Source organism: Carassius carassius, chromosome 40, assembly GCF_963082965.1.
Source record: "Carassius carassius chromosome 40, fCarCar2.1, whole genome shotgun sequence".
Lineage (NCBI taxonomy): Eukaryota > Metazoa > Chordata > Actinopteri > Cypriniformes > Cyprinidae > Carassius > Carassius carassius.
The window spans coordinates 19,096,302-19,122,441 of NC_081794.1; the positions used below are offsets into that span (position 1 = coordinate 19,096,302).

General features: G+C 36.9%; 1 protein-coding gene across 1 annotated transcript in view; it reads right to left on the bottom strand.

Moving 5' to 3' along the window:
- Window positions 1-257: 257 nt before the first annotated feature.
- The window catches only part of myo1d (myosin 1D), an 88,855-nt gene continuing 62,972 nt past the window's right edge, over window positions 258-26,140 (bottom strand). The window contains exons 21-22 of the mRNA XM_059532407.1: window positions 23,947-24,101; window positions 258-1,151 (exon numbers count right to left, since the gene is read on the bottom strand). Coding sequence (XP_059388390.1) covers window positions 995-1,151; window positions 23,947-24,101 — 312 coding nt within the window. The 3' untranslated portion in view covers window positions 258-994. The remainder of the gene's footprint in view (window positions 1,152-23,946; window positions 24,102-26,140) is intronic.

A 26,140-nucleotide genomic window follows, 5' to 3' on the forward strand; every position in this document is an offset into this window, starting at 1 on the left:
GGACCCTAATGAAACAATTGGTTGGTGACATGCATTTTTGGCTCATGTAAAATGGCAACTACTTTGAAGTCATTGTAAACATGAGAGAGCATTTTTTTTTTAATGGCTTTATCATCACAGAAGTGGTTGAATAGTTTTTTTTGCTTGTGATGGTGAGTGAAGAACTAAATGGACTACTATCGCCGGCAGGGTCTATTTAAAAAATGGCAACAGAAAACAACATATCACCACTCTTGCTCTGTGCAGCCCCATCTGATTCTACTCCAAAATCAGGAAATATGTGAATAAATGACAGCTCTCATCCTAACTACATTATATATTGTGCATATACAGTACATTATATAAGCTATATCCAATATGACAGTTTCTGTATACAATGTGCTATAAATGACCAGCTATATGCAGAAAAAAAGAATTAAATTACGAGAGAGTTTAACGCTCCTCTCTGAGCAGTTAATGAGTTTAAGGATATGATCAACACATCCCGCTCAAGAACATCTGATCAAATTCAGCAGCAACCGCAGGACTGCTTATGATCTGTGCAATACATCGGGACACAAGCAGAGCTATTCTTCATCCAACATGAAGCAGTGATCAAAAACCAACAAATTCCCTTTGAAGGAAAAACCTCAAAACACAAGTTAGATACTTTTAAAATCCTGCATATCCTGTTCCTCATAAATATTACGTTTATGATTGCTCTTCATTTGGTTGTAAAGTTTAATAAATAAACAGCGATGAGTTTGGTAAATCTTTTCTGAGGGTCTTTATCGCTACCTCCTTGTCATAATCTAAACTGAAGTTTGGAATTTAGGGACAAACTTTTTTTTTATTTTTTTTTTATTTTATTAAACATTTTTCCTTGCCTGTCTTCAGGCAAATTTTGTATGGCTTCATATCTAAGGTCGTTCAACTAAAAGGTTTGGACTAGCACAAAATAGATACCCTGCTGTCAATGTCCTTTTAAAGGGGCTGTTTTGGGATCTCTGGTCATCTAGCTGCCTGGCACTGAGAGAATGTATCCCGATCGGCTCTTGGTGAAGTCTGGCTGTGATTGGTTGATCTTGGTTTCCACGATGACAGTGCACTTCCTTCCATTCATACTGCAATGAATGGGGCTGACAATGTTTACCTGTAGCTTCCTCTTCTCACTAGAGAGAGAGAGAGAGAGAGAGAGAGAGAGTCACTGAAATATTCCATATGCTCTTGTTTTTGTTTTGATCCACAGAGCTCTGTGTTCTTGTCGCATCTGGTTGGTTGATTATGGGTGGATGGGCATTTTATGCCAGACTGTCTCGCTGAGGGGATCGATGAAGCACAAGAGAAATTGGCTGAGAGAGAGCGGCTGTGTTTTTAGAGAGGGGTAAATGGAAATGGAAATGTTCAACTATATCACGCACACTCTTCAGTTGAAGTCAACAGATCAGACTGCTAAAAGCCTTGTTAAACATAGCATATATATATATATATATATATATATATATATATATATATATATATATATATATATATATATATATATATATATTCACATTAGGCTCAACTGACACTTAAAGCATTGTGTTCATGCAAAGATGAACCCCCACTTGTCTCGTGTTTTCTTAAAAAATAAAAAAGTAAAATCTGGGTTACAATGAGCCATTCATCACTCATTTTTAAGTTAGTCACATGAATTGACGCACTGACAATCAAAAACTTCTGAGTGAGCCATGCTCCAAGAACAAATCCATAAACTTTAAAATACTTTTTTTTTTTTTTCAAAACCATAGCCACATGATATGAAGGTGATAACATAAAATTAGTGGAAAAAATAGTACTAGCCTTTCTTTGTATATCCAGTGTAATATACAGTAAATAAATCGCTAAATCAACCGCTCTCTTGTCTCCTCTGAGGCTGGGACTCACTAAATAGTGTTCTGTGTTCATCATAGCAGCCAAAGACAGAACAGTTAGCATGCTTTACTAGAACTTTTGCCATGGCGTTAGAACTAGTACATCGTTGTTGCAATGGGGATGCCCTGGGTGGAAACATGCAGATTAAGTGGCGGTAATATCATAATAAAGATCCCCTTTCTAGAGAAATCAGAGCATTTTTTCACAAGCTTGCAAAGAAAAGCTAACCAAAAAAAATGTTTACTAGTTCTTTTTCACGTTTTCGGGGTTGGTAAATGCACTTATACAAATTATAGCACTTAAACAAGAAAAAATGTCAGATTTTCATGATATGTCACCAATGACCATAAAAACAGACACAGCTTTTAAATAATTAAAAAATTGGCTATTGTTTAAGAAAATGAGGTATGAGTTGAAATTGCTTTTGTCCCAAATGCTGTCCATTGAATTTAACATGCTGTATACTGATCTCAGAACATCGGTAGTTCTCTTACATGAAAAATCCCATCTACCTAAAGCTAACTTGAGTTTATAGGTGTTTATTGTAGTAGAACCAAAATGACTTAATTGACTTCGAAATCAGAAGTCTGATTCAGAAGAGTGACTTGCACCAGGCAGCATTTTAAAGATGATAAACTCCCCGTTATAAAGCTCTGTACCAGCAGATTGCTGCATCAGTCGTTTCTATGGCAACCCAATTAACCCCATCATGTGGTAGGGCTGCTCCAGTCGGTCAACAGATTGTCTCAACCAGCATACATTTCTCGTATCATTCACAAAGGGTTGGAAAACCATGGATTTACTCCGTGTATATAGTATACAATTCCCTCAGCTTCTTGTTGAGTGCAGCAATGAAAGGTTAGTCGATGAATGGCTTGAGGTGTAGTTAAGTTTTGATTTTGTCAGCAGGGAACAGCATGAAAACTGTAGATTTCCCCATACTGAGTTTCCCTCTGTGAGTCCAACTCTCTCACACAATGCTGGGGAGCAGACAGCTCGGCATGGTCCACTGGAAAATCAATTCTTTCCAGCCCTCCTTTCCCCTGTGCCTGTGCCCTTCTCGCCAACTGACTCACCAGCTTTGAGGCCTGCTCTGCTACCCAGAATAGAAGGAGTATTAAGGGAAGGTAAAGGGGGAGGGGAAGTGAGCACTCAGGAGATGATGGTGTCTAGTGCCAGACAGCATCATGACTGACTTTATAAAGGCCTAGATCTATATTCTAACTTAACTGGGCAATTCATCAGATATGGACCTTTGGCTAGTATGGACCTTTAAGAAAGTGGTTTCGGATTTCAAACCAAGTGGCAATTATTTTAAAGAACGTTTCCACAAGCATACTTTTCAAGGAAGTATTGCACAAAAAATAAGTATGTTATAATTAAAATTATATCTAAAGTGTATTATTCAAATCACTTTATGTATGTACATGTATATATTTTTTTACATTTAAAATTAACACAGCTAGAAAAATAATATATATACTATAAGAATATATATATATTAATATACTACTAGTATATAACACTTGTTGTTAATTGTTAGGGAGCAAGATTTTTCTGAAAACATCTACCAACATGTATGTATTAGATGCCACTAGCTTTAAAATTATATTTGAGGTTCCCCTACTTTTTTTTTTGTCATTCAAGCCTTATGACAATAATTATAATATATAAAAAATTATAATTATAGTTAATATTATAATACACATTATTGTTTTCATTTTAACAATTATATTTAATTTTAATACATACTTAATATATTTAACTATGATTCAATTATCATCAACTATATTAACTATATTATTTCATCAGCTCCAAAATCCAAAATCAAAGTTTTAATTTGATGAAATTCTATCAAATTATTCTAATCTATTCTATTTATTCTCAATAATAAATCAATCAATATTGAGTCGACTTTTAATTCTTTGCTTTTTGTGTATGTGCCATAATCAAAACCTATAGAGCAATGAATCATAAATAAATATTTTCTCCTTCTCTCTCTCAGTGTGCATGTACATCAGAAGGTTATAGCAGACCAAAAGCAGGATTTTCTTTACTGAGCCTCCTTTGTTAGACCAGCAGATGAAACTGAGGTTCAGAGAGCTAACAGTCTCTAATGATCACTATTCTGCATCTGTATTCATCTGCAAAGCAATTTGGCTGCAGTAGATTTAGTGGGTCGAGGAAAGAGGGAAAGTGGGAGGAGAGAAGAATGAATGTGTGTCTGCAACACAGTCACACCCCACCTCCCAAAATAGCAGATATGCCCTTGGGCTAATCCGTCTTCACATCCTCAAAAAAAAAAAAAAAAACCTATAAAGTATTATGCTTGCTGTGCACTTCAGAGAAGAGAGGCAGCATCCCTGCATCCTTTGCTTTATATGCCCCACCCCGGTAACCTGACTGCACTGCTTTCCTCACATGGTGTTATCACATACTTCACGTGTGCAGGTCTCTCACCCTTACTTTCTCTTTTTCAAACATGGACTGACTTCAGGCTGTAAGCACCTTGTTGCTATTATTAAATCTTGTCATACAGTAAAGACGGATTATAGAGAGCACAGCTTGTGATAGTGGAAATTATTTTTTTAACCATGATCCCTAAATTCAAAATATGGACTACAACAAATCAAATGATACCTCACTGATTAATTAATGAACAATTAAGCTTTGCAACATTTGATTTTCATTGCCATTTAGTTAATTTTCAATGTGTGAAATCTACCAAAAGCAGCATGACGTTCATAGAAGCACCAGAACTGATGATGAATAAGCCGAGTAGACAGATTACTGCAGGAAATATAATAATTCAGCTTCCTCAAATCTGTCTGTGCAATAAAGCCCACCTTCTTAAACTACTATTTATCAAACACAAGCGGAAGCTTTAGCTTCTAATATGTATCAGATCAGTGGTGGGGCTTCACTGCCTTTGCTCTTTTTTCACAATTTTAAAGAGAGCTGTTCAGGAGGAGATTACAAAGTAGGTCATTTAGAAGAACAGGGAGAAAAGGCTTAGCAAGAAGAAATATTGATCAAAGCTGGGGCTCTTCTCAGAGAACAGCGGGCATGAATACGAAAGAGGGAAAGGGGGAGAAAGAGTGAGGAGGGGGAAAAGATAGAGAGATGAGCATGCAAGTGAAAATGAGAGTGGAAAAGAGGAAACCATGGCCAACAGAGAGGCCTACAGGGAAATACAGTCAAAATGCTTAAATAGTGGCTTTCATGTGGTAACATCTAAATGAACAGGTTTCATTAAAATAAGAAACCAAATATTACTAAATCCTTTTATGTATGTACACTTCCGGCGCTTTCTGCGCTTGCGCAGACTAAGCCAGAACGCGCGCACACATCACACACCAGAAAGCACGCGCGCCCTCAGATCAGTTGGACCTGGTTGTGTACAAGAGGTAAAAACAATATAAATACTGTTCGTTTTCTTACACAAACCGCTCGTTTGTGTCTTAGGTCATCAATGTGTACTTACGATGGGGAATTGTTTAATTTGGAATCCTCTGTGCATGCTCTTTGAGGTGGTGACCATAGACCTCCATTATATGAGTCACAGACAAGAACGGTTTGACCTAAAAATATCAAAATGTAAACTACTGCGGAAACAAAGACACCTACATCTTGAATGCCCTTGAGGTAAGCTAAAACATATCAAAATTTTAATTGAAAGTGAACTATCCCTTTAAAATGCATCAAAGAGTTAATATAACTGAATCAGCATGACTCTAATGTGGAATTAATTTTGAAGGCTCAGACCAGATCAAAGCAGGAATCTGCTATATATTTCATGGTATACCTGCATGATTTCAAGTTTAAATCATATTTTAAAATGCATCAAAGAGTTAATATAACTAAATCAGCATGACAATAATATGTAAGTAAATTTGAAGGCTCAGATCAGATCAAAGCAGGAAGTTGCTCCATATTAACTTCTTATGGTATATCTGCATGATTTCAAGCTTAAGAGACATCTGCAGGTCTACTCCTTGACTAAAGACAGACCCCTGTGTTCCCGTCAGGTTACCAGGAACTGAAATTACTGGCAGCAATAATATTTAGGCAGTATATTTGCAGACAGACTTCTTCTTGAGGGTTCATAGGAATCAAAGTGGACCCGTGCTGAAGGCTTAGAATGAATTGGATCATTAAAAGGTAAGTTCATCCAAAAATTAAAATTTGTCCACGTTCTACTCACCCTCAAAGCATCCTAGGTGTATGTGACTTTCCAATCAGAATAATCCAATTGGAGTTATATAAAAAATTCTCCTTGCTCTTTCAAGCCTTTCAATGGGGGTAAGCAGGTGATTGTTGTCAACAGTTCAGAAGACGTGAAATAAAGAGAGCGCATCTGTAATAATACGTCCCTTATTTCAAAATCCTCCAATGTTGTTCTTTACAAATTTTTTTTTTTTTTTTTTGCTTTTAATTCGAGACCAGCATTTTGTTTGATTCTCTCTCCGCACTCGTCACTAACCACACAGCGCTGATGTACTATGACATCTGCCTGCACGTCTTCCGGTTCCCAACAGTTAGCAGAATATAATATTAATTATATAATATATAATATATATATATATATATATATATATATATATATATATATATATATAACTTTGATTGGATTATTCTGAAAGAAGAAAGTCACACACACACAGGATGCTTCAAAGGTGAGTAGAAGATGGACAGATTTTCATTCTTGGGTGAACTAACCCTTTAATAGAATTCATTCTGATGAACAGCAGGTGTGTGGTGCAGTATGGACCTAATAATTTGAACATCTTCCAGACTTTCTCTGTGAAGGGTAAGGTAAACCATTCACTGATTTGCAGTAGACAATCTGTTCCTCAGTGAACACAATACAATGGGACAGATGCCCCATGAAAATCAGCACACTTTATACATCCGTCACCCATTGTTATCTGCCCTGTTGGCCACTGAGGAGACAATGTCACTTCCTGAAAGAATCCCCATGGAAGCTATACAATCAAATTGACATCTTTTGGGGGACAATACTTTAAAACAGTTTGGGTCAATTTCTGATCACTTAAAATCATATAAAAATAATAATCAGAGACACGACTTTGGTATTTTTATATGACAGTCTAATACAGTATGTGCATAATTATTAAGAATGTCAATATTCTGATCGTATTTTTTCCAAGCACATTTTACGAATTCTAAACCACATCAATCTTAATAACTACTATTATTTTTGTATTTAATCATTTATAAGTGATATATACATTTGTACATGAAGGCTGTAAGTGAAAAAAAAATGTCTTGTATTCAGGTGTGCATAATTATTAAGCAGTTTTTCTTTTACAGACAAGAAAGAGATTTAATCCCCGTGAGAAGTATTCAAAACTAATGCAATACAGAAATTGAAAAGTTAAGACATGACCACTGGACAACAAAATGCTCATTGGGTCAGCGGGGTCAGAGGGAAAAAAAAAAGACAAAATATTTTAAAATTATTGTGAGGAATTAGGTGTAAAACAATCAGGAACCATTTAGTATCCAGTTCCACCATTTTCCAGAACTTAAACCTACCTGGAATCTCAAGAATTACAGGGTGTCAAGAATTTTTCAGACTATAAGTCGCACCTAAGTATAAGTCCAAAGCCAGTCCAAAAATACGGCATGACGAGAAAAAAAAACATAAACAAGTCGCACTGGACTATAAGAAGCATTTATTTAGAACCAAGAACCAAGAGAAAACATTACCGTCTACAGCCGCGAGAGGGTGCTCTGTTTTCAATGAGAGACTACAGGAGCACTGAACAGCATAGAGCGCCCTCTCGTGGCTGTATACGGTAATGTTTTCTCTTGGTTCATTTCTCTTGGTTCATGTCAAATTAATTTTGATAAATAAGTCGCACCTGACTATAAGTTGCAGGACCAGCCAAAATATGAAAAAAAGTGTGATTTATAGTCCGGAAAATATGGTAGTTGTTTGGGACTTTGCTTGGGTAAAAATTCCTAAAGAAAAAGATCCTCACTTAATAAGAATAACATGCTGAAGGGTTGTGAAATACATGAAGACTTTTTTTCTAGGCTTTGTAGACCGATAAGTTAAGAGGAACCAGCATTACATCCTCTTTTACCAATGTTTGAAGAATTTATCTTCCAGAATCTGGCAGTAAGTTTTAGAAGCTAATTTTTAGGCAATCTCTGCAAGACGGAATTTTCAGGATATTAGATGGATTAAAAATGAACTCCCAAAACTTCCTTTCAGATTCACAAAATTAATATTACGTATTAATATTGATGTGGTTTGTAATTTGTAAAATGTGCTTGGAAAAAAATATAATCTGAAAGAATATCAATGTTCCTAATAATTATGCATGCACCATAGGTGGAAATCAATCGTGTTAATGCAGGTTTCTCAGAGCGTGGCAGGTAGCAAGGACAGCCTAGCACTTAATTTGCAGCAAGAGGCTGTTGCTGGTCAAGCATGACTTACCAAACCTCCAGATAATGTCTATATACCCATAAAGCTCCTTACTGTCATTCATCAGTGTCTGAACATCAAAGCACAGGGCAGAGCCTCAGCAGAGGATCACTGCAGGAGGGGCAGAGTATGTAACAACTGGTAATAAAAGACCAGAGATGTGAAGAAAGAGAGGATAGACTGGGGGTATAAAAGAGTGGAATGGAAAGGCTGAGTGAGGATATGCTATGAGTGATTTCAGATATTTTTCTAACTCCAAACCCAAGCCAGAGTGCAACAAGCAATTCACACACACAAAAAAAGAAGGTATTTTTCTGACTAGTGTATTCCTTGCATATACACTAATGTTTTTTTTACTAATGGGGAAGTCGTGGCCTAGTGGTTAGAGAGTTTGACTCCTAATCCTAGGGTTGTGGGTTCAAGTCTCTGGCCTGCTATACAACCACTGAGGTGCCCTTGAGCAAGGCACTGAACCCCCAACTGCTCACCGGGCGCCACAGCATAAATGGCTGCCCACTGCTCCGGGTGTGTGTTCACGGTGTGTGTGTGTGTGTGTTCACTGCTGTGTGTGTGCACTTTGGATGGGTTAAATGCAGAGCATGAATTCTGACTATGGGTCACCATACTTGGCTGTATGTCACTTCACTTCTTTTGAAAAAAGTCCCCTATGCTCACCAAGGTTGGAATAAAAATATTTGATTAAAATTTAGGGCTGTCAATCGATTAAAATATTTAGTAGCGATTAATCGCATGATTGTCGTGAGTTAACTCGCGATTAATCGCAATTTAATCACAAATTTTTATCTGTTCTTAATGTACCTTAAATTAATACTTTTCAATTTTTTTGATACTCTAATCAACATGGGCATGGACAAATATGGATGTTTTACTCAAATCTATGTTTATATTATTAGTGAAACCGTACCCAACATAGAGCAAGAAGACTAGACATGTTTCAAAGGTCATAGATGTTTTTCAAATAACTTGTTCATGCCTATTAGACACATGAATAAAAAGAACATAGAAATACCAGATTACAATAACTTTTCTTTTTTTGCACTGAGGAATTAACTTATACAAGCCTGTTTACATTATTTGCAGGACAAGGCAACTCACTTCTTATGAACATGCAAAATGTTCATTTATTACTTAATACATTTGTTTGCCTCTCTGTGCCCACATACTGTAATCTAATGCAGCCAAATTCTAAATAAAACAGTTTGTCCAATTATGTGTTACAGTATGTATTGTTGCTAGGCGCTTTTTTGAAAACGTCGCTGAGTCAAACGACAAAGCTCTTAAGTTGGTAACACTTTGAATCTCCATTTCTCCAACTACAGGCTAGGCAATGGGTCAAACACAACATGTGTGCTGCTTTAATCGTGCATTAATAAAATTAGTACCATTAAAATTAGTTTGCATTAACACGTTAATTTTGACAGCCCTATTAAAAATATAACAAAAACAGTAGGCTAATATGATGCAACACTACTAAAAACTGAAATTTGCAAATATTATTACACGTTAAAATAAATCTAAGTATTTTAAAGGGCCCCTATTATAAGTTATGAAAGGTTCATATTTTGGTTTTGGAAGTCCCCAACAACAGGTTGACATAGGGATGGGCGATATATCGCATGCGATTGTGATGCGTATCGCATTGTATCGCATGCGACAAATCCATGACAGTGAAATGATGCCCCATTCTATTTCTAATGAACTGTATGTAGCACTCTGACACAAATAACAATTTTTAATTACATTTAATTTAATTCATACAGGCCTACCCCATTTTGCATGTTTGTACATTTTAAAGAAAAACAATTGTAAAATAGAAAAGACTTTTCAGGTCTATGTCGACGGTAGCAAATAGGAAGTAAGACTGTATTTGAATTTTAAATTGAATTAGAAATTCAGCATTAACAAATGTAATCTTTATATACTAGAGTACATTATATCATGCAATATAATGCTATATAAACAAGTGGCAAAAAGTCAAAAAATAACAGTTATCACTGCATTAATGAGTGATGAGTAATGATTATAGCAGTAATAGAAATATAGTCATAAAAGCAGCAGTAGAAATAGTAAGCGTAACTGTATAAGTAATAGTAACAATAACAGTAGAAATTAAAAAGACTGAAACTGTATTTATGATATTGGTGGTAAAGACAGCAATATGTGAAAATGTATAAGCATTTGATTATGTTCGATTAGAAGAAATGAGAGGATTGTAAACAAACAGAATGGGAGGAAAAATGGCTGTGGAAACATTCGATGTAGAGAAGGTGCCGAAGAGTCACACAGACAGAAGGGGGGCGGGGGATGGGGTTGTACATGAGCCAGCGAAGCATCCTCCCATCATCACATTTCAGGATGGTTGGAACGCAGAAAGTAATAGAATGTAAGACACAAGGGCAGTGGGGGTGGAGCCACATGAAAGAGAGACGCGGCAATGCAGAACTAGCACAGGAGAAAATAGGTCAGATTCATCCACTCCAATTCAAATGCACACCAGCACAATATCATATCCATCCACCTACACTCCAACAGTCATATAAATCCCCCGACCTGTTCTTCAGCTAAGCCTTTCTCTACAGCAGTTCCGTTCAGGATGACTAAACATACAAACACAACCAGCTAGAAAATAAATAGCACAACAATGTATTGTACATATCTGATGTGACAACAAACTAGTTGCTAGTACAAAAATAAAATTAGATAAATGTGAATATTGAACGAATACTGTCATATTAACTTATTTTAAAGCAACATGTCCAACAGTGTTTAGTGTTTAGCAGCGTTTAGTGATTAATTGCTTATGTCTGGATTTGTTGTTGCACCACCTGTTGGACTGGATGGTGAAATGCTGGACAAGGCACATGATAATAATGCTGGTTGCCACAGATTTACCATAATAACAATACCTAAACAAAAGATAGTAATAATAAATTAAAGGTTACTGTAATATATAGGTATTTAGCTATATATGTAGGTACTGTACTATATAGGTACTGCACTATATATGTTTTTAAAACAATGTGAAAATAGTTAAAATAAATAGTATGTTAATATGCACAATCGTTCAAATGTTTGGAGTCAGTATGTTTTTTTTTTGTATTCAATTAATACTTAATTCAGGAAGGGTGCATTAAATTAATCAAAAGTGAGAGTAAAATCACATTTATAATGTGAAAGAAGATTTCTAATTTAAATAAAAGGCGGGTTTTTTTTTTTACTTTCAGCTTGAACTATTTGACCTTTTGGTAACACTTTACTTAAAGCCTTTATGTATAATGCATTATTAAAGGGTTATTAAAGGGTTTAACACATTATATAATTATTCATAATATGTGTTGTTGTAAATAATTATAACCAAATTTAAGATGCACAGTGTAACAATGATTTGATAGTGTTAGTATGTATTAACTGTGGTTACAATTATTCATGAGATTGTACAATGCATTATTACAGGGGTAATCAACCCTGCTCCTGGCGATCGACTGTCCTGCAAAGTTCACCTCCAATCCTAATCAAACACACCTGAAGCAACTAATTAAGGTCTTCAGGATCACTTAAAAATTAAAGGCAGGTGTGTTTGATTAGGGTTGGAGCTAAACTTTACAGGACAGTTAGTTACCCCTGCATTATTAGGTGCATTAGAAGGCATAATTAATGCATTAAAATTACTTTTATAATGCATTATACATAAAGGCTTTAAGCAAAGTGTATCCTGTAAAAAGTAGCACCGTTTCCACAAAATATTAAGCAGCAAAACTGTTTTTAACATCGATGATAATGATATAAGAAAATATTTATTGTGTACCAAACCAGCTGGATTCAGGATCAAGTGACATTATTTTAAATATATTAAAACAGAAAACAGCTAAATTTAATTGTAATAATATTTTTACCAGGCTACAGAGTTTACTGGATTGTTGATTAATTAAATGCATCCTTGGTGAACAGTGAGTGGGGAATCTGCTTTCAAAACATAAAAAAATTATTCATTTTAATGCAGTATAATAAATACACAGAAATACTATAATAAATATTTATTTTCTGTTGATAGTGTAAAATAAAAGGTTCCATATTCCTTTGAGTAAAAATCAAAAGGAAAGTGGAACCTGAATTTACACTTGATTAATAAACAAATGCAGATAGTATACAAGTAAGCACATTAAAGATTGCAAATTCCCGCTTTTTCGTTTCTCTCAGATAGGATGAAATGAGTTTTCCCTCTGCAGGCTACTGTAAGCAACTCATTTACATATGGATTTCAGTATATTCGATGCATAAGGCAATTCATAGCAGCCTTTACCTTGAAAGGGCAGGCAAATGGAGCTATTTAGAGAATCCTCGCTCTCTCCCTTTAACTCATTAGTATTCTAAACCGGCAGGCCAACTAATGGACTAAATATCAGACAGACATGGATCGTCTAGTTGCTATGGGAACTGCATCTGCAGCAGTGAGAGTGAGGTGAGGTGAGAAATACAGAGGAAAAAAAGAAAGAGATAGAGAAGGAATGAGAAAGAGAACTAGTGGAGCCTGAGAGAAATAATGGTGGACAAAACAGAAGGAGGAAAAGAAAAATGAGAGAACTAGAGGGACAAATGAGAGGGGTGTAAACTTGACCATTTGGAGCCTGGAAAAACATTCAGCATGAGGGACGACCTTGCTTAAGGACACAATGATTGCAGCCATTACCTCGACACAAAGTCGCTGGCAAACAGACTAATGAGGCCTGAAAAAACGTTCGTATTATTGTGTGCATTTATAATCCAGCACATTAGGTAGCTTCCTATCCCAGCTCTATGCTGTATATGCTTCTCATTACACTGACGCTATAACACACACTTAAGCCAGGAAGCATTGGAATTAGAAATCTGATCCAATCAATGGAGGAAATTCACTTGTGTGTCTGCTCCAAAACTCTCCTCTCAAAATTATTGATTCATAAAGAATGAACAGTGATTCCGCACAAATTGCTGTCTGGAAAAACACACTATTATAATTGTCATATTTGGTGTTTTTCTGTACTAACAATATTGTTGAACCCTAAAAAGGTGGGAATACAAACATTTGAGAGGCTGTGAGGAGAGGCAGTGAAAGTGGAATTATATATATATATATATATATATATGAGTTTAAAATATTCTAGCTGAGACCCCGGCGTGAGTTTTTTTTAGACGACCGTTATTTAAGAATGTATCGCCTTATTGTTTCCATGGCGACGCATCATGCTTGTCATGTGACACATCACAGCCAAAATAGATCTGTATGACACATGGATCGCTTTTATTTCTTTTTTCCTGTTTTATTCAAAATGTTCCCAAAACATGCTCACTATATTATGAAATATCTAATATTTTGATTCTGAAATATGTGCAAGTAGATATATTTGGTAGTTTAAACACTTTTATATCGACCATGTTAGTTGATCTTTACCAGGTGATGGGCGCCGCCATGTTAGTTCTCGCTAAATCCCAGCTGTGGGATTTACAACACAGCTGTGTTTATCCTCTCCTCCCGAAAACACATAAAAGTCCGCAGTAAACTGGGAGAAAAGCAGAGTAAACTTTAGTTACCTACACAATCTGTACATGATATCAATAAAAACATGTCAGATCAGCGTACATTTTACAAACTGTAAATGTATGTTTTTGCTAGTACTCATGTGTAATTAAATGTCTGAAACTTTAAATCAGCATTAAATGGTTGAAAATACTGAATATTTGTGATAATATGACAAGCGCTCAGCGCGTCCGATCTGGCTCTGCGCCAGAAAGTGGATTTAAATTCAGCAGTTGATGATGTGACGCACTGAAAGTTCTAATCACACCGGTGTGATCGTACGCTTCAGGGACCAGCCAAGACTGATCACACCGGTGTGATCATACGCATCAAAGGGTTAAAATGTAATGGTAAATGGTAAATGGACTGCATTTATATAGCGCTTTCAACAGACCACATGGCCATCCAAAGCGCTTTACAATTTGCCTCACATTCACCCATTCACACACTCATTCACACACCAACTGCGGTGTCAGCCATTCAAGGCGCCATCCAGCTCGTCGGGAGCAGCTGGGGTTAGGTGTCTTGCTCAAGGACACCTCGACACTTGGTCAGGTGGAACCGGGGATTGAACCACCAACCTGTTTTAAAAAGCACACGTGATATTTATCTACTTCGGATTCTAATTAGACGACGACCAGCACATTAACTATTGTATAGTGCTACTGACTTTTAAAACATATATTAAAAGTGCCCCTTCCCACACACAAAACCAGTCGTTTGTTGATGAGAGTCTTAAACAAGGACTCTAGTGGAATGTTGTCCTGCTCCATGTCACAGTCGCTGAGTGAAAGGAGAGTTTTATAATGATGGGATTCTTATTTATGACACTTTATTCACCAGGAAGAACAGCTTGTTCCACAAGTCATACGTCATTACGCTATTTCACTGCGTATGCACAGTACTTTCCAGTTTGGGTTTTCAATCCAATCAAGTGTTTACATGTTCTCTCGCTCAGATTACAAACGGAATAAACCACCCCTTATGATCTGACTTTTTTATTCTGACTGTATGTCCTATTATGATCGGATTAGAAGGTTCCATGTAAACACAGCTACCAACAGGGCACTCAGTATTCTGGGAAGTTTGTGTGCATTGGGAATCATGTTTTTCAAATAAAGTCAGGGTAACACTTATTTTACATTAGTGTTGTCAAAAGACCCGGTACTTCGGTACCAAGTTTCTTTAAGTACCGGTGGTACCGAGGTCCCGTCCAAACCCGGTTCTTGACGCATACATCGCTATGATTTCCGTGAAGCAGAAAACGTGGACGGAATCTCAAAATCCAGTCATGAAAATGAAACTTAGATTTTAATATGGACAGTCAGGTAATTAGTCAAAGTTAACATAAATTAATCAAATCTCCATATGGACGAGTATCTGTAAATGTTAAGCCGCAAAAGTTGGTTGAAATATGAATCCTGCATGTTTTGCATTCATGTGTGAATGAATGAATGGTTTGTTTACTACATAGACAGAGGCGCGTGACGCTTGCAGTAATTTCTGCATCTGCCTTCTCAGTGAGGACATAAATACATAAACATCACCAGAACTGTTCTGAGTCACAAGCATTTTACCGTTTCATTTGAGTAAAACCAGTGTCAATTTAAAGGTATTCATGGCAACCCGTCAAAACAACCCTCTACATTTCGAGTAAATCACTCGCATATGCGACTAAATTTTACTCTGGGCAACTAGATGATGTCTATTGTTAGCCACTGGCTAATAAATTCTTATATTTTACTCGCCAGTGTGTGTGTTCAAGGCTATTATAAGATTAGCACATTTTCACTCGCTGAACACTGACTTAGCGCTTCAGAGTTCTCTCTTCATCAGGTGACCTGTATTATTTCAGTTCATCTCACTGGACGCACAGCGCACCTGTTTATGCCGAACGGTAAACTCTGTGTGAGGGCGCACAACTCGCCGTCGATTTACTGATAGTGCTGTTTCTCACACATGCACAGAGAGAGAGAGAGAGAGAGAGAGAGAGAGAGAGAGAGAAAGTCTTACCACGCTGAATCGATGCGCTACATGTTAACTATATTCTTTGTTGTCTTCTCTTGTCAAAATAATGGAGTTTATTTAGAATTATTCAGCTTTTTAGAACAAGCTGAAGATAAGCCAGTTTCTCCGGTAGTGGGCGGGGCTAATGCACAAATGGCAATTTCATTGGCTGGCGCCTATCTATTACCGTATCTGATTTGATTTCAGCAAATCAGTTCGACCGAACGGAGACAACGTGATTAATATTCATGAACCCAGCAGCTCATCAATCCATAGTGCATTGTATATTGTTAGTATGGTAGTAGAATTAGTTGTAGTATTATCTTTTAATAATAATTAATATGATCTATTACTATGTTTTTTTTTTACAGAAACCCTCAATGACCAAAAATATCTTAAGCATCACCACCAGTCTTAAGTTCAGTTAAAATGACAAATATGCATTCATTAAAAGTTCATTTTTACATAAAGGCATTGTGCTAGAAATATTACTATTATTTGGTCAAATGTATGTGATACTGCTACTACTGTTGAAAAAATTAATAAAACTTTATTTTTTAAAGAAATAAATCATACAATATTCTTCCATGTTTTAAATTTAATAGCAAATCCCCTTTATTTACCAAAAAATAAAATGTGTTTAAATTTCATAAATTAAAAGACAAATTAAACTTTGGTGAAACTTGTTTACTGTTTTTCATAATTATATTACTTGTAGAAAAACTTTATACAATTGTAAATAAGTATAAAAAATGGCATTGGTTTTATTTTTAGTGATAAAAAGTTTTTTTTTAATTAGCATATTTTTGTGTTTTGCTTTGGTACCGAAATTGGTACCGAAAACCGTGCATTTTCACTGGTATCGGTACCGAATACTGAAATTTTGGTACCGTGACAACACTATTTTACATACAGTATAGCACACATGACATGAATATGACAGTGGACAAATGCATAAAGCACAGCATAATTTGAAATCACAAGTTTAAAGTTTAAAGCGTTCAATTAACACAGACAGACCATCGCGCAGAGAACACACAATCATGCTGGATAGAAAGACACACTTCACAAGATCTTACAGCTGGATTCGACTGCAAGGTTTGCAAGGTGAAATTAAATGTTCATTAGTCATTCAAAGATTTGTTTAAATTATATAAATGTGTATTTGCTTAATGCTGATGGTAAACTAGAAAGTATTATAATTTTTGCCTTTCTATTACTAATAATATAAAAGCTATCATTATAATACATTTTGTATACATTGATTCCTTTGTTTAACCATTCTATCTGATTATTAGACAGACGTATATCTGTATTAGACAGAACTGTTAACAATGACAGTAAACAAGAGGGAGAATGTGAGATGTGTGTGCTCAGGTGCTGCCATTATCAGCGCAGTCAAAAGAAAAGTCTAGCACGCCGTCAAGATAACACATTGACACGAACACATCGCCCAAGCAGAAAAACCTATCAGCCGATGCCGATATTTAATATATATATCGGCCTTGCCGATATTTTGGTTGACCACTACAAATGATCCATATTGTAAAGTGTTACCAAATATTTAGTTACATTATAAATGTCTTTACTGTCTTTTGATCAATTTAATGCTTGCTATATAAATATTAATAACATTAATTTCAAAACTAGATTTTATTTTTATTCATTTATTTTTACATTTTTCTATTTTATTTTTGCATTTTAATAACAGAACATGATAAGTTATTTTCACTGTCAAATTCACTCTTAGTAATGTCAATCTTTGTCACACATGAATGTCAACTCAAATTTTATTAACTGGTTTGTTTCTCTCTAAATTGAATTAATGAATTAAGTATCTCTTAAGAAAACATTCAACAACATCTAAATACACTACAGCATGTTAACATACAGCATAGTTTAGATGAATAAAAAAAAAAACTGGAGTGTGATTGTTACTTGTCACTAAAAGGTGTAGTAAGAAAGTGGCCAGAATCAACATGATTCCTATCACATGATGCCAATAGCAATCAGGTATCAACCTCAGATATACTGCTGGACCACTATGGGTTTTGCTGTAAATTCCCTCTCTCTCACGTTCAGACTCTGTCTCCACTTAATTGCAGCACTGCACATTAACAGCATTACAGAGCAGTGCAGATTGGAATCTGGCCCAGTTTTGTTTGCGAGGGCATGAAGGTCATTCTGAAGCACTCTGGGTATTAAGCACACAGAACATGATCAAAGAGCAAGTTGGAATCAATAGAGTAATGGCATGTGATTTTGAGTTGAGAGAGTAAAAAAGAGAGAAAAGATTGATCATCTGGATTTTTAGCAATGCACAAGAAAGCAATAAAGTGAAGCCCTGAAGCCATGAGAAAATCAAACCTGAAGGATGATTTAATATAAGTGATTACTGTGATTTTTTCAATAACCCATTGACCTTCTATATGCATGTCAATATATAATTACAGTCACAGGAAGATGCAAAGCCCCCCACTTGCTTTCCTAGTGCCTGAAGTCTGACCTCACATCCTAAACACTATAATGATGTCAGAGGTTCAGAATCGACACTCACTCAGACATCCAAGCTCCTGCTTACTCTCCCAGGAGCTTTGAAACAGGATTTGAGTCCAAAAGGCACCATTCATTTCCTCAGAGAAGTGTTAAAAGGAGACAGACTTAATGAATTCCTGTAGAGAACTCTTTTATTTAATTTCACAGAGCCTTTTAGTTCAAGCCACAGTGATCAATAGAGACAAGGGTCCTCATTCAGACGAAACACTAGCTGAGCTGACACCAACACCTTTGTTTCGAGCCCAATTTAAACAGATTACACAGACACACTGGAGTTGGCATCTCACAGTGGAATTCCCTCTTTTGAAAGAGTTACATAGGCTAATAATGGAAAAGACTGAGGACTTTTCTTGCTGCAACAAAGTAGTCAACAGAACTTCAAGACTCAAAATAGTCTAGCTAATCCTGACCTGGGTCTTCACACGTTCTATTTAGTGCATGAGTGAAGTGCTCCTTGATATCTGTGACAGCTTGAGTGACAGCTACAGTGATGCAGACAGATGTGTGTGCATACTTTGGATTGGGTATGTGTGGGTGTGTCTCTATTGGGCTGTAGTTTGAAACTCTTTGAATAATGCTTAAAGGCAGGTGTGATGGCCGGAGCGCTGAGGTATTCCCTCTGTAGAGAAAAATAGGTGCAGTGCTGTGCATGCCAATGAAGAGGAGCCTGGTTAAAAATAGAGCTGCAGTCACACAACCTTAAATATTTAATCTTCTACATCTCTAAACTGGAAAAGAAGAGAGAAAGTAGGGTAAGAAGAAAGAAATATTTAGCCTCCATAGACAGCATTTTATAGGGATAGCTAAAAAAATGCAATTCTGTTATTAATTACTTACCCATATATCATTCAAAACTTAGGCTGGGCTATATGGCCAAAATCATTCATAACCTAACATCAATAATGATCATAAATATTTTCCCCCATATTAAACAACATCAATATTTATCATGATATTTATTTACCATTAATGCACAGCTCTATTCAAAATCTGCATGACTTAACTCTTTTTTTTCTAAGGAATCCAACCCGAGTATTTCTGATAAATTTATTAGCTCTATTTTCCATGCAACTACTGTAAAATTAATGGGAAAGCTTTCTCATTCATTTGCATGAGGAATACATAAAAATTCACAAATATTGAGAAATGCAGACTGAATTTAATTAAAAAATACAAATATTAAAATTTTTTGTTAAATTGAAGCTGAAATAAAAATAAAATATAAATATTAGATGAAAAACTTGTCTTTTGGCGTTAAAATAGTATTGTCAGGATTTACTAAGACATGCAGTGACAAATTAGCACTGAAAAGGTGTGGACAGTTATTGAATATGCATCTAGGAGTTTTCCTTTCAGATGCAAAATTTATGGGAGGAGAATATTCAAATGATTCATGCAATGTGTTTTACTAAAGTTTGCGCTCAATAAGATTACTAAGAATTGGCGCCATTATTTAATGCATAAAAAAGCAAGTCTTAAAGGAGTACTCCGTTATTTTTGAAAATAGGCTCATTTTCCAACTCCCCTAGAGTTAAACAGTTGAGTTTTACCATTTTCAAATCCATTCAGCCGATCTCCAGGTCTGGCGATAGCACTTTTAGCTTATCTTTTATATGAATGTCGGCTTGAAATGAACATCGATGTTATTACAGTAGTTAATAGTCAGCATAAGCGCAGCTAACGCTAATATAATGAGCATTAGAATTAAGTTTCTTTATTAACTATTAAATGCTCCTATAACTTTTATTAGGGTAGTATATATATACTGAATATATGAATATATATTTGTGACGAGTGGGGCGGGGCCGAGGGATGTGGGAAAACGAGTGAGGCCGGTGGAGTGATTGGAGATGAGCTACACCTGTTCGACCTGCCGGTCTCGAGGCCCACGGAGGAGATGGAAGGATATAAAACTGGAGCGACGACAGTGACGGACGAGAGAGGACCAGGCCTGGGCGTTATTTTAGGTTTTGGTTTCATTTTGTGCGCATCAGTCGTCCGTAAGGGGCTGGTGCGCTGTTTTGTATTTATTTTGATTATTAAAGTGTTATTTGAGTGTCCGCCGGTTCCCGTCTCCTTCTTCCGGATGAATACGAAGGTTTTTATTATTACAGTGGTGCCGAAGCCCGGGAGAAGGAGGGACGCGCTGCTGAATATCCCTCGCCGCTGTGGTGAATCCGCGGTGCCATCGAGCAGGCGAGGAGGATGCCGGCATGGACGCTCGAGGCGGTGGACTGGAGCGAGTTGCCGGGGACGGGCGAGCTTGCTGCCGACCGCCCACGATATGGAGGGACGGCTGCCGCCCGTGAGGGCCGTCCAGTGCCACCGCCAGGCACCGCGGAGGAGATCACCCAGCTGGTGGAGGGCCGAGAAGCAGTGCGTCTGGGAACCGGAATTTTTTTTTTTCTTTTCTCTCCCCTCTCTCATGTCTGTCGCTCCTCCTTCCATCTCCGTTTCTCTCACCTCGTCTGTCCTACCCCCAGGTTCCCGCAGGTCCCCGTGAGTGTCCCCCCCCCCCCCCGGAGGGGGGGGGGGGACTAGAGCGCAGTCTCGAGGGTACCCCCGGCCTGCGAGGGGCGATGGGGGTATGTGACGAGTGGGGCGGGGCCGAGGGATGTGGGAACACAAGTGAGGCCGGTGGAGTGATTGGGAAATCCGCTACACCTGTGACCCACCACCGGTCTTGAGTCCCACAGAGGAGATGGAAGGATATAAAACTGGAGCGACGACAGTGAAGGACGAGAGAGGACCAGGCCTGGACTTTTAGTTGTGTTTTGGTTTTTATTTGCGCGCACCAGTCGTCCGTGAGGGGCTGGTGCGCTGTTTTGTGTTTATTTTTATTATTAAAGTGTTATTTGATTGTCTGCCGGTTCCCGCCTCCTTCTTGCCGATGACGAGTAAGTTTTATCATTACAATATTGAATTCTGAAATTTGGGTGCCGTGACAACAGTAGTGTAGGATAAACGCAAAGCAAGATTCAGAGAACAAATGTTGAGAGAGAAAGTGGGCACTTTAGAGCCAAATGAGTTATCAGAGACTTTGTTGACAACATTCTTAATGCAGATAAGAGGGTTACGATTTTACTCGCATATGGCACAGACTGTGCCAGTCAGACTGATTTTCAATACATGGGATGCGCTTCTGATCTATTCATAGCACAGGAGAAACAGTTATGTCTGCAGTTTTCTCGTAAAGCCACTCTGGCAGAGAAGTCAAACCAGTTCAGTGTCAAACCTCAGCAAAATGTGCCCAGAGATCCAAACTCACTTAACAGCAACATCATGCATAATTGTGATAGGGTCAGTTTAATTGAAAATGATTTAAACAGACTATGCTTTTTGTACTAACTCTCAAAAGCTGCTATACAAGCTCTTTCCTAGGCGTCACTGTTGAAATCACAATAGGAAGTGAACCGAGAGAGGAAGGAACAGTCTCTCTGTGGTGGCTAGTGCTCAGGCTGCTGTGCAGGACAGCAGAGGAGAGATAAAGGTTAAGTACAGATCTACAGGGAGAGGAAAGCAGCAGAATACAGCAGCCTCAGAGCCTGGCCTTTTGCTCGGTGAATGGATCATGCTGATGGATGGATCCAGAGAGAGCTTACGGCTGCAGGTCATTAGCAGTGAAACGTTAGCAAGGTGTTTTATAAAAAACACTGTGCTCGGAGGATAGAGGGGCTTTATTTACAGAAAAAGCAGTGAAGCATCCCTTTAAGGCAAGTCGATATAACTCTGTATGTTTACATGTGCAGTTGTTTTTGTAGTCGAACTACAGTCTTCATCTGTCTGGCCTAGAACACAATACAATGCTTACTCAAATACTTGAAGGATTAAATACACGTTGAGCATCACTTCTGTATTTTGGAGCCACAAGGCTAATGCACATACATTCTGGATGAAACTGATATATTGTTCTGTATGTACTTCTAGAACTTTTTTTTACGAATAAGAAAATTATTTTATTCCGCAGATTTGTATTAAATGGCTCAAAAACGAGAGTAAAAACAAAGTTATGAGAGATTTCATTTTCAAATAAATGGTTATTTTGAAGATTCCATTCATTAAAATATACTGACAAAAAGAACCAAATCGGCATATCCGAATGATTTATGAATAATCATCTGATACTGAAGAATGAAGTAAAGGCTGCTTAAAATTCAGCCTTGCTATCACAGGAATAAATTACATTTTAGAATATATTAAAACTGTTATTTATAATAATATTTCATAATATTACTATTTTAACTGTATTTTAATAATAAATACAACAAATACATGCAGTTTAGGCGAGCACAAGAGACTCTGTTCAAAAAGATTTAAAACAGTAGTATACTTATCGATCTGGTTCAACCAACTTGAATATGAAGAGTTCAGATGCAAAAGCCTCTAAGTGCCATCTGAAATTTTCATCTAAAATTAGGATTTTTATCAGGCTCCTATATTTATGTTCAGTTATTTCACTTTAATAGCCTGGAAAAGGACCTGCACATTGCAATTTACGTAAAATGACTCAACCTAAGCATAGGAGGTTGATAAAAATCCTAATTTTAAATGAAAAGTTCAGATGGTACTTAGAGGCTTTTGCATCTGAACTCTTCATATAAAGACTAAAGTGGGAACTAACTATGGGAAAATAAAAATACAAAAATAAAATAATATAATTACAAAAATGAATAAATAAATAAATGGATAAATAATGTCAAAATCAATATATATGAAATTGAAAGTTCATTAACTGGATTACTGTGGATTTTTTAAAGGTTCCATCCCTTAAAAGTTGTGGTTGTGGTGTGTATTTTTAGGGACACTGAGTGAACCATACTATGGTGTGTTTGTGTTTTAAATCATAATCGGCCCTGTCAGCCAGGCTCATTTAATTATGAAAACAAACAGACACACAAAATGGAAACTTTCATTCAGACTGCCCTCATCTTACCCGTATCTCTTGGCTTTCCTCTTATCTCAGTACACAGTCAGACACACACTTTACATACAGTAGCTTCAGAAAACCTTTATAGTTCATCTCTTTTTTCGGATTCATAAGCCATCAAATGGCCCATTATACTGTCTACCACCCATCGATTTCAGTAGGTATAACCCCTCAGCCATCGTAGTATGATACATTAGGGGATAATTTAGCAAACATCAAGCAGAACATATTGCTTTCTGTACCAATGCTCAGCTCTTGTGCAATAATTTGGCTGATTCTAGGGAGCTTAAAGTAGCTCTCAAATCTAGAAGACACAACATTTTCTCCCACTTCATAAAAAGCCATAAGGGGTACCAATCTGACAGGGCTAAGCTGGCTGCTCTTTCCTGAAATGCCCTGAACTGGCATTGCAGACAAGAGAGAGGTTGAATTATCGTGGTTGGCACTCTTAGCCTTATGTAGGCCCCGTCCCCAGAGTCCTGCTATCTCTCCCAAATCGCTTTCAGGAGCGCCCCCTGTTGGTGTCACCTTCTGAAGTGGCTGAGCAGGGTCCCAACTAGCTCTCCGATGCGGCTGTCCCCCGCTGGCACCATGCCCTGCAGGCACACGATTAGGTCCCGGTTGTCTTTGGTGTGAAAAACGACCAGCTGGTCTTTCCCAGGGGAAATGCTCACTCCGGTCACCTGAGACAGGAAGAAAGGGTGATACGAGTTAAAGCAGCACTCATACAGACATGCAGCAGGCCATCATGCACTAATAAGTTCTGCCATAATTTAGTTCTCATTATCGTGAAGCTGCAAACAAGGGTCCTGGGTTTTGAATGTGCATTCGCAGGAAACATTACACCTCTTTTGGTACATTAAGGTGTGGGACCAAATCATAATTTACGGTGTTACAATAAACAAGATGAGACACTACTTCCAGTCCACATTGACCTTCAGTTGTATTTTAGTATAAATTAATATACTATTTATATTTTTCATAAGTTTTAGTCATTTAGTTTTGTTCTTTTTTTTAATATATATTTTTTTATTTCTATTCAGTTTTATTATATATTTCTTTCGGTTTAATTTTAGTAATTTTAGAATGTCAACTGAAACTGAAATTGTATTTTAGTTAGGAAATATTTTCTCATTTTTATTTGTTACAATTTTTATAATTTTTTTTAATTTCAGCTTTATTTTAAAATCAACAAAAAAGTTTTAGTTTAAATAACAATAAAACACTGTTCAAACAAGGGGGTCATGATAACTAATGGGTTATTAGATGTTTGATTGTGCTGGTTGGTGTTTGAGACCTTGAAGTTTTAATTCAACTAGGTGTCAGACAAGAAAACTTTCTTAATTCAAAAATGTATGATTTTTTATGTTTGAAAATATCTCTGTAAAAAATTATTAGGCTGTTTGTTTAGTCTTGAACATTAATTTTCATGGTCATCGCTTGACAATTTCTTTCTTTAAAAATATGTGAAACCAACATTACATTTTCAAGACCTCATTTTAAAACTAGATTTCCAGATATCCATATTTGACCCAAAAACAATCGCAAGCCTCCATACAGAACTGCTCATATCAAGATGAAACACTTGAAAATGTGATGCAGTTTCCTTGAGGTAAAATGTCTTTGTCTTTCATCTTCTTCATCTCTAGGGTTAGGGTTCAAGGAACACAGTCTAGGCTAGGGTAAAACAGCTAGGGGGAAATAAATCCCCCATGGATCGGTTTTCCTGGGCAAAAATCACTTGCTGAATACATTAAGAAACCATGGACTCCACACCACACTGTCAATACCATTTAAATCACCATCATTTATCTTAAAATAAAGCTTGGCTGGATGGAAACCTCATCTAAGACCTTGGTGATGGTCTCACAGAATAAAATATGCAGGATGCGACAGCTGGAGTGACCAAATTAGGACTAAATGATAATACAGTCATTATGAAATGCCAGATATGAGCAATTTATCACTTATGAGTAAATATTTAAAGAACAGTTATGAAAGACAAATGTAAGGGGTCAAACATGACACTGACAACCAGGCCAGAACAGGTTGTAATATCCTGATATGCACATAATGCTAGTGGAAATATGGATCAGGCAACCCTGGTCTCTCTAATCGGTAGGGAATGAGTCACATTACCACTGACTTCCTGTGTTTGGATGTGATTGAAGGAACTCTTTTGCTCCTGATGTTTAATCAAAGATGAATTATGTAAAAATCATGCAGTGGGATTTTGTGAACTATTAGGCAGTGGTTCCCAACCTGGGGTAGGGGGACGTCAAAGTAAAGGTAGGGCTGAAGTTGAGGGTTAAGGGTTGAGGTAGGGAAGTAAAATGATATAATTTTCCCCGATAACAAGAGTTCAATAAATGTTCAATTTAATGTTTATGTGCCAAACGTGTAATGAAACAACACTATACATTAGAACTGGGACACACAGAGCTTTTATCCACTCGGTTTAAAGTTCAAATGACAGCAAAGCATGAGTTTACAAGAGCAGATGCGTTCACTCGCTGGTGAGTCTCAGTCACGCAAGCACTAAACAACACTGTTAGATCCAGTGTGAAGCGCTTTAATTCAGTGAAGAACACAGATGACTCCGTGATTTAGTTTCAAGCCAGTTGAAACACTGTGCGCAACAATACAGTCAGAAGGATTTTCAATCTACAAATCGCCATCATTTTCCATGGATTTACTGTAGTAACACTAATGGCACCATGGT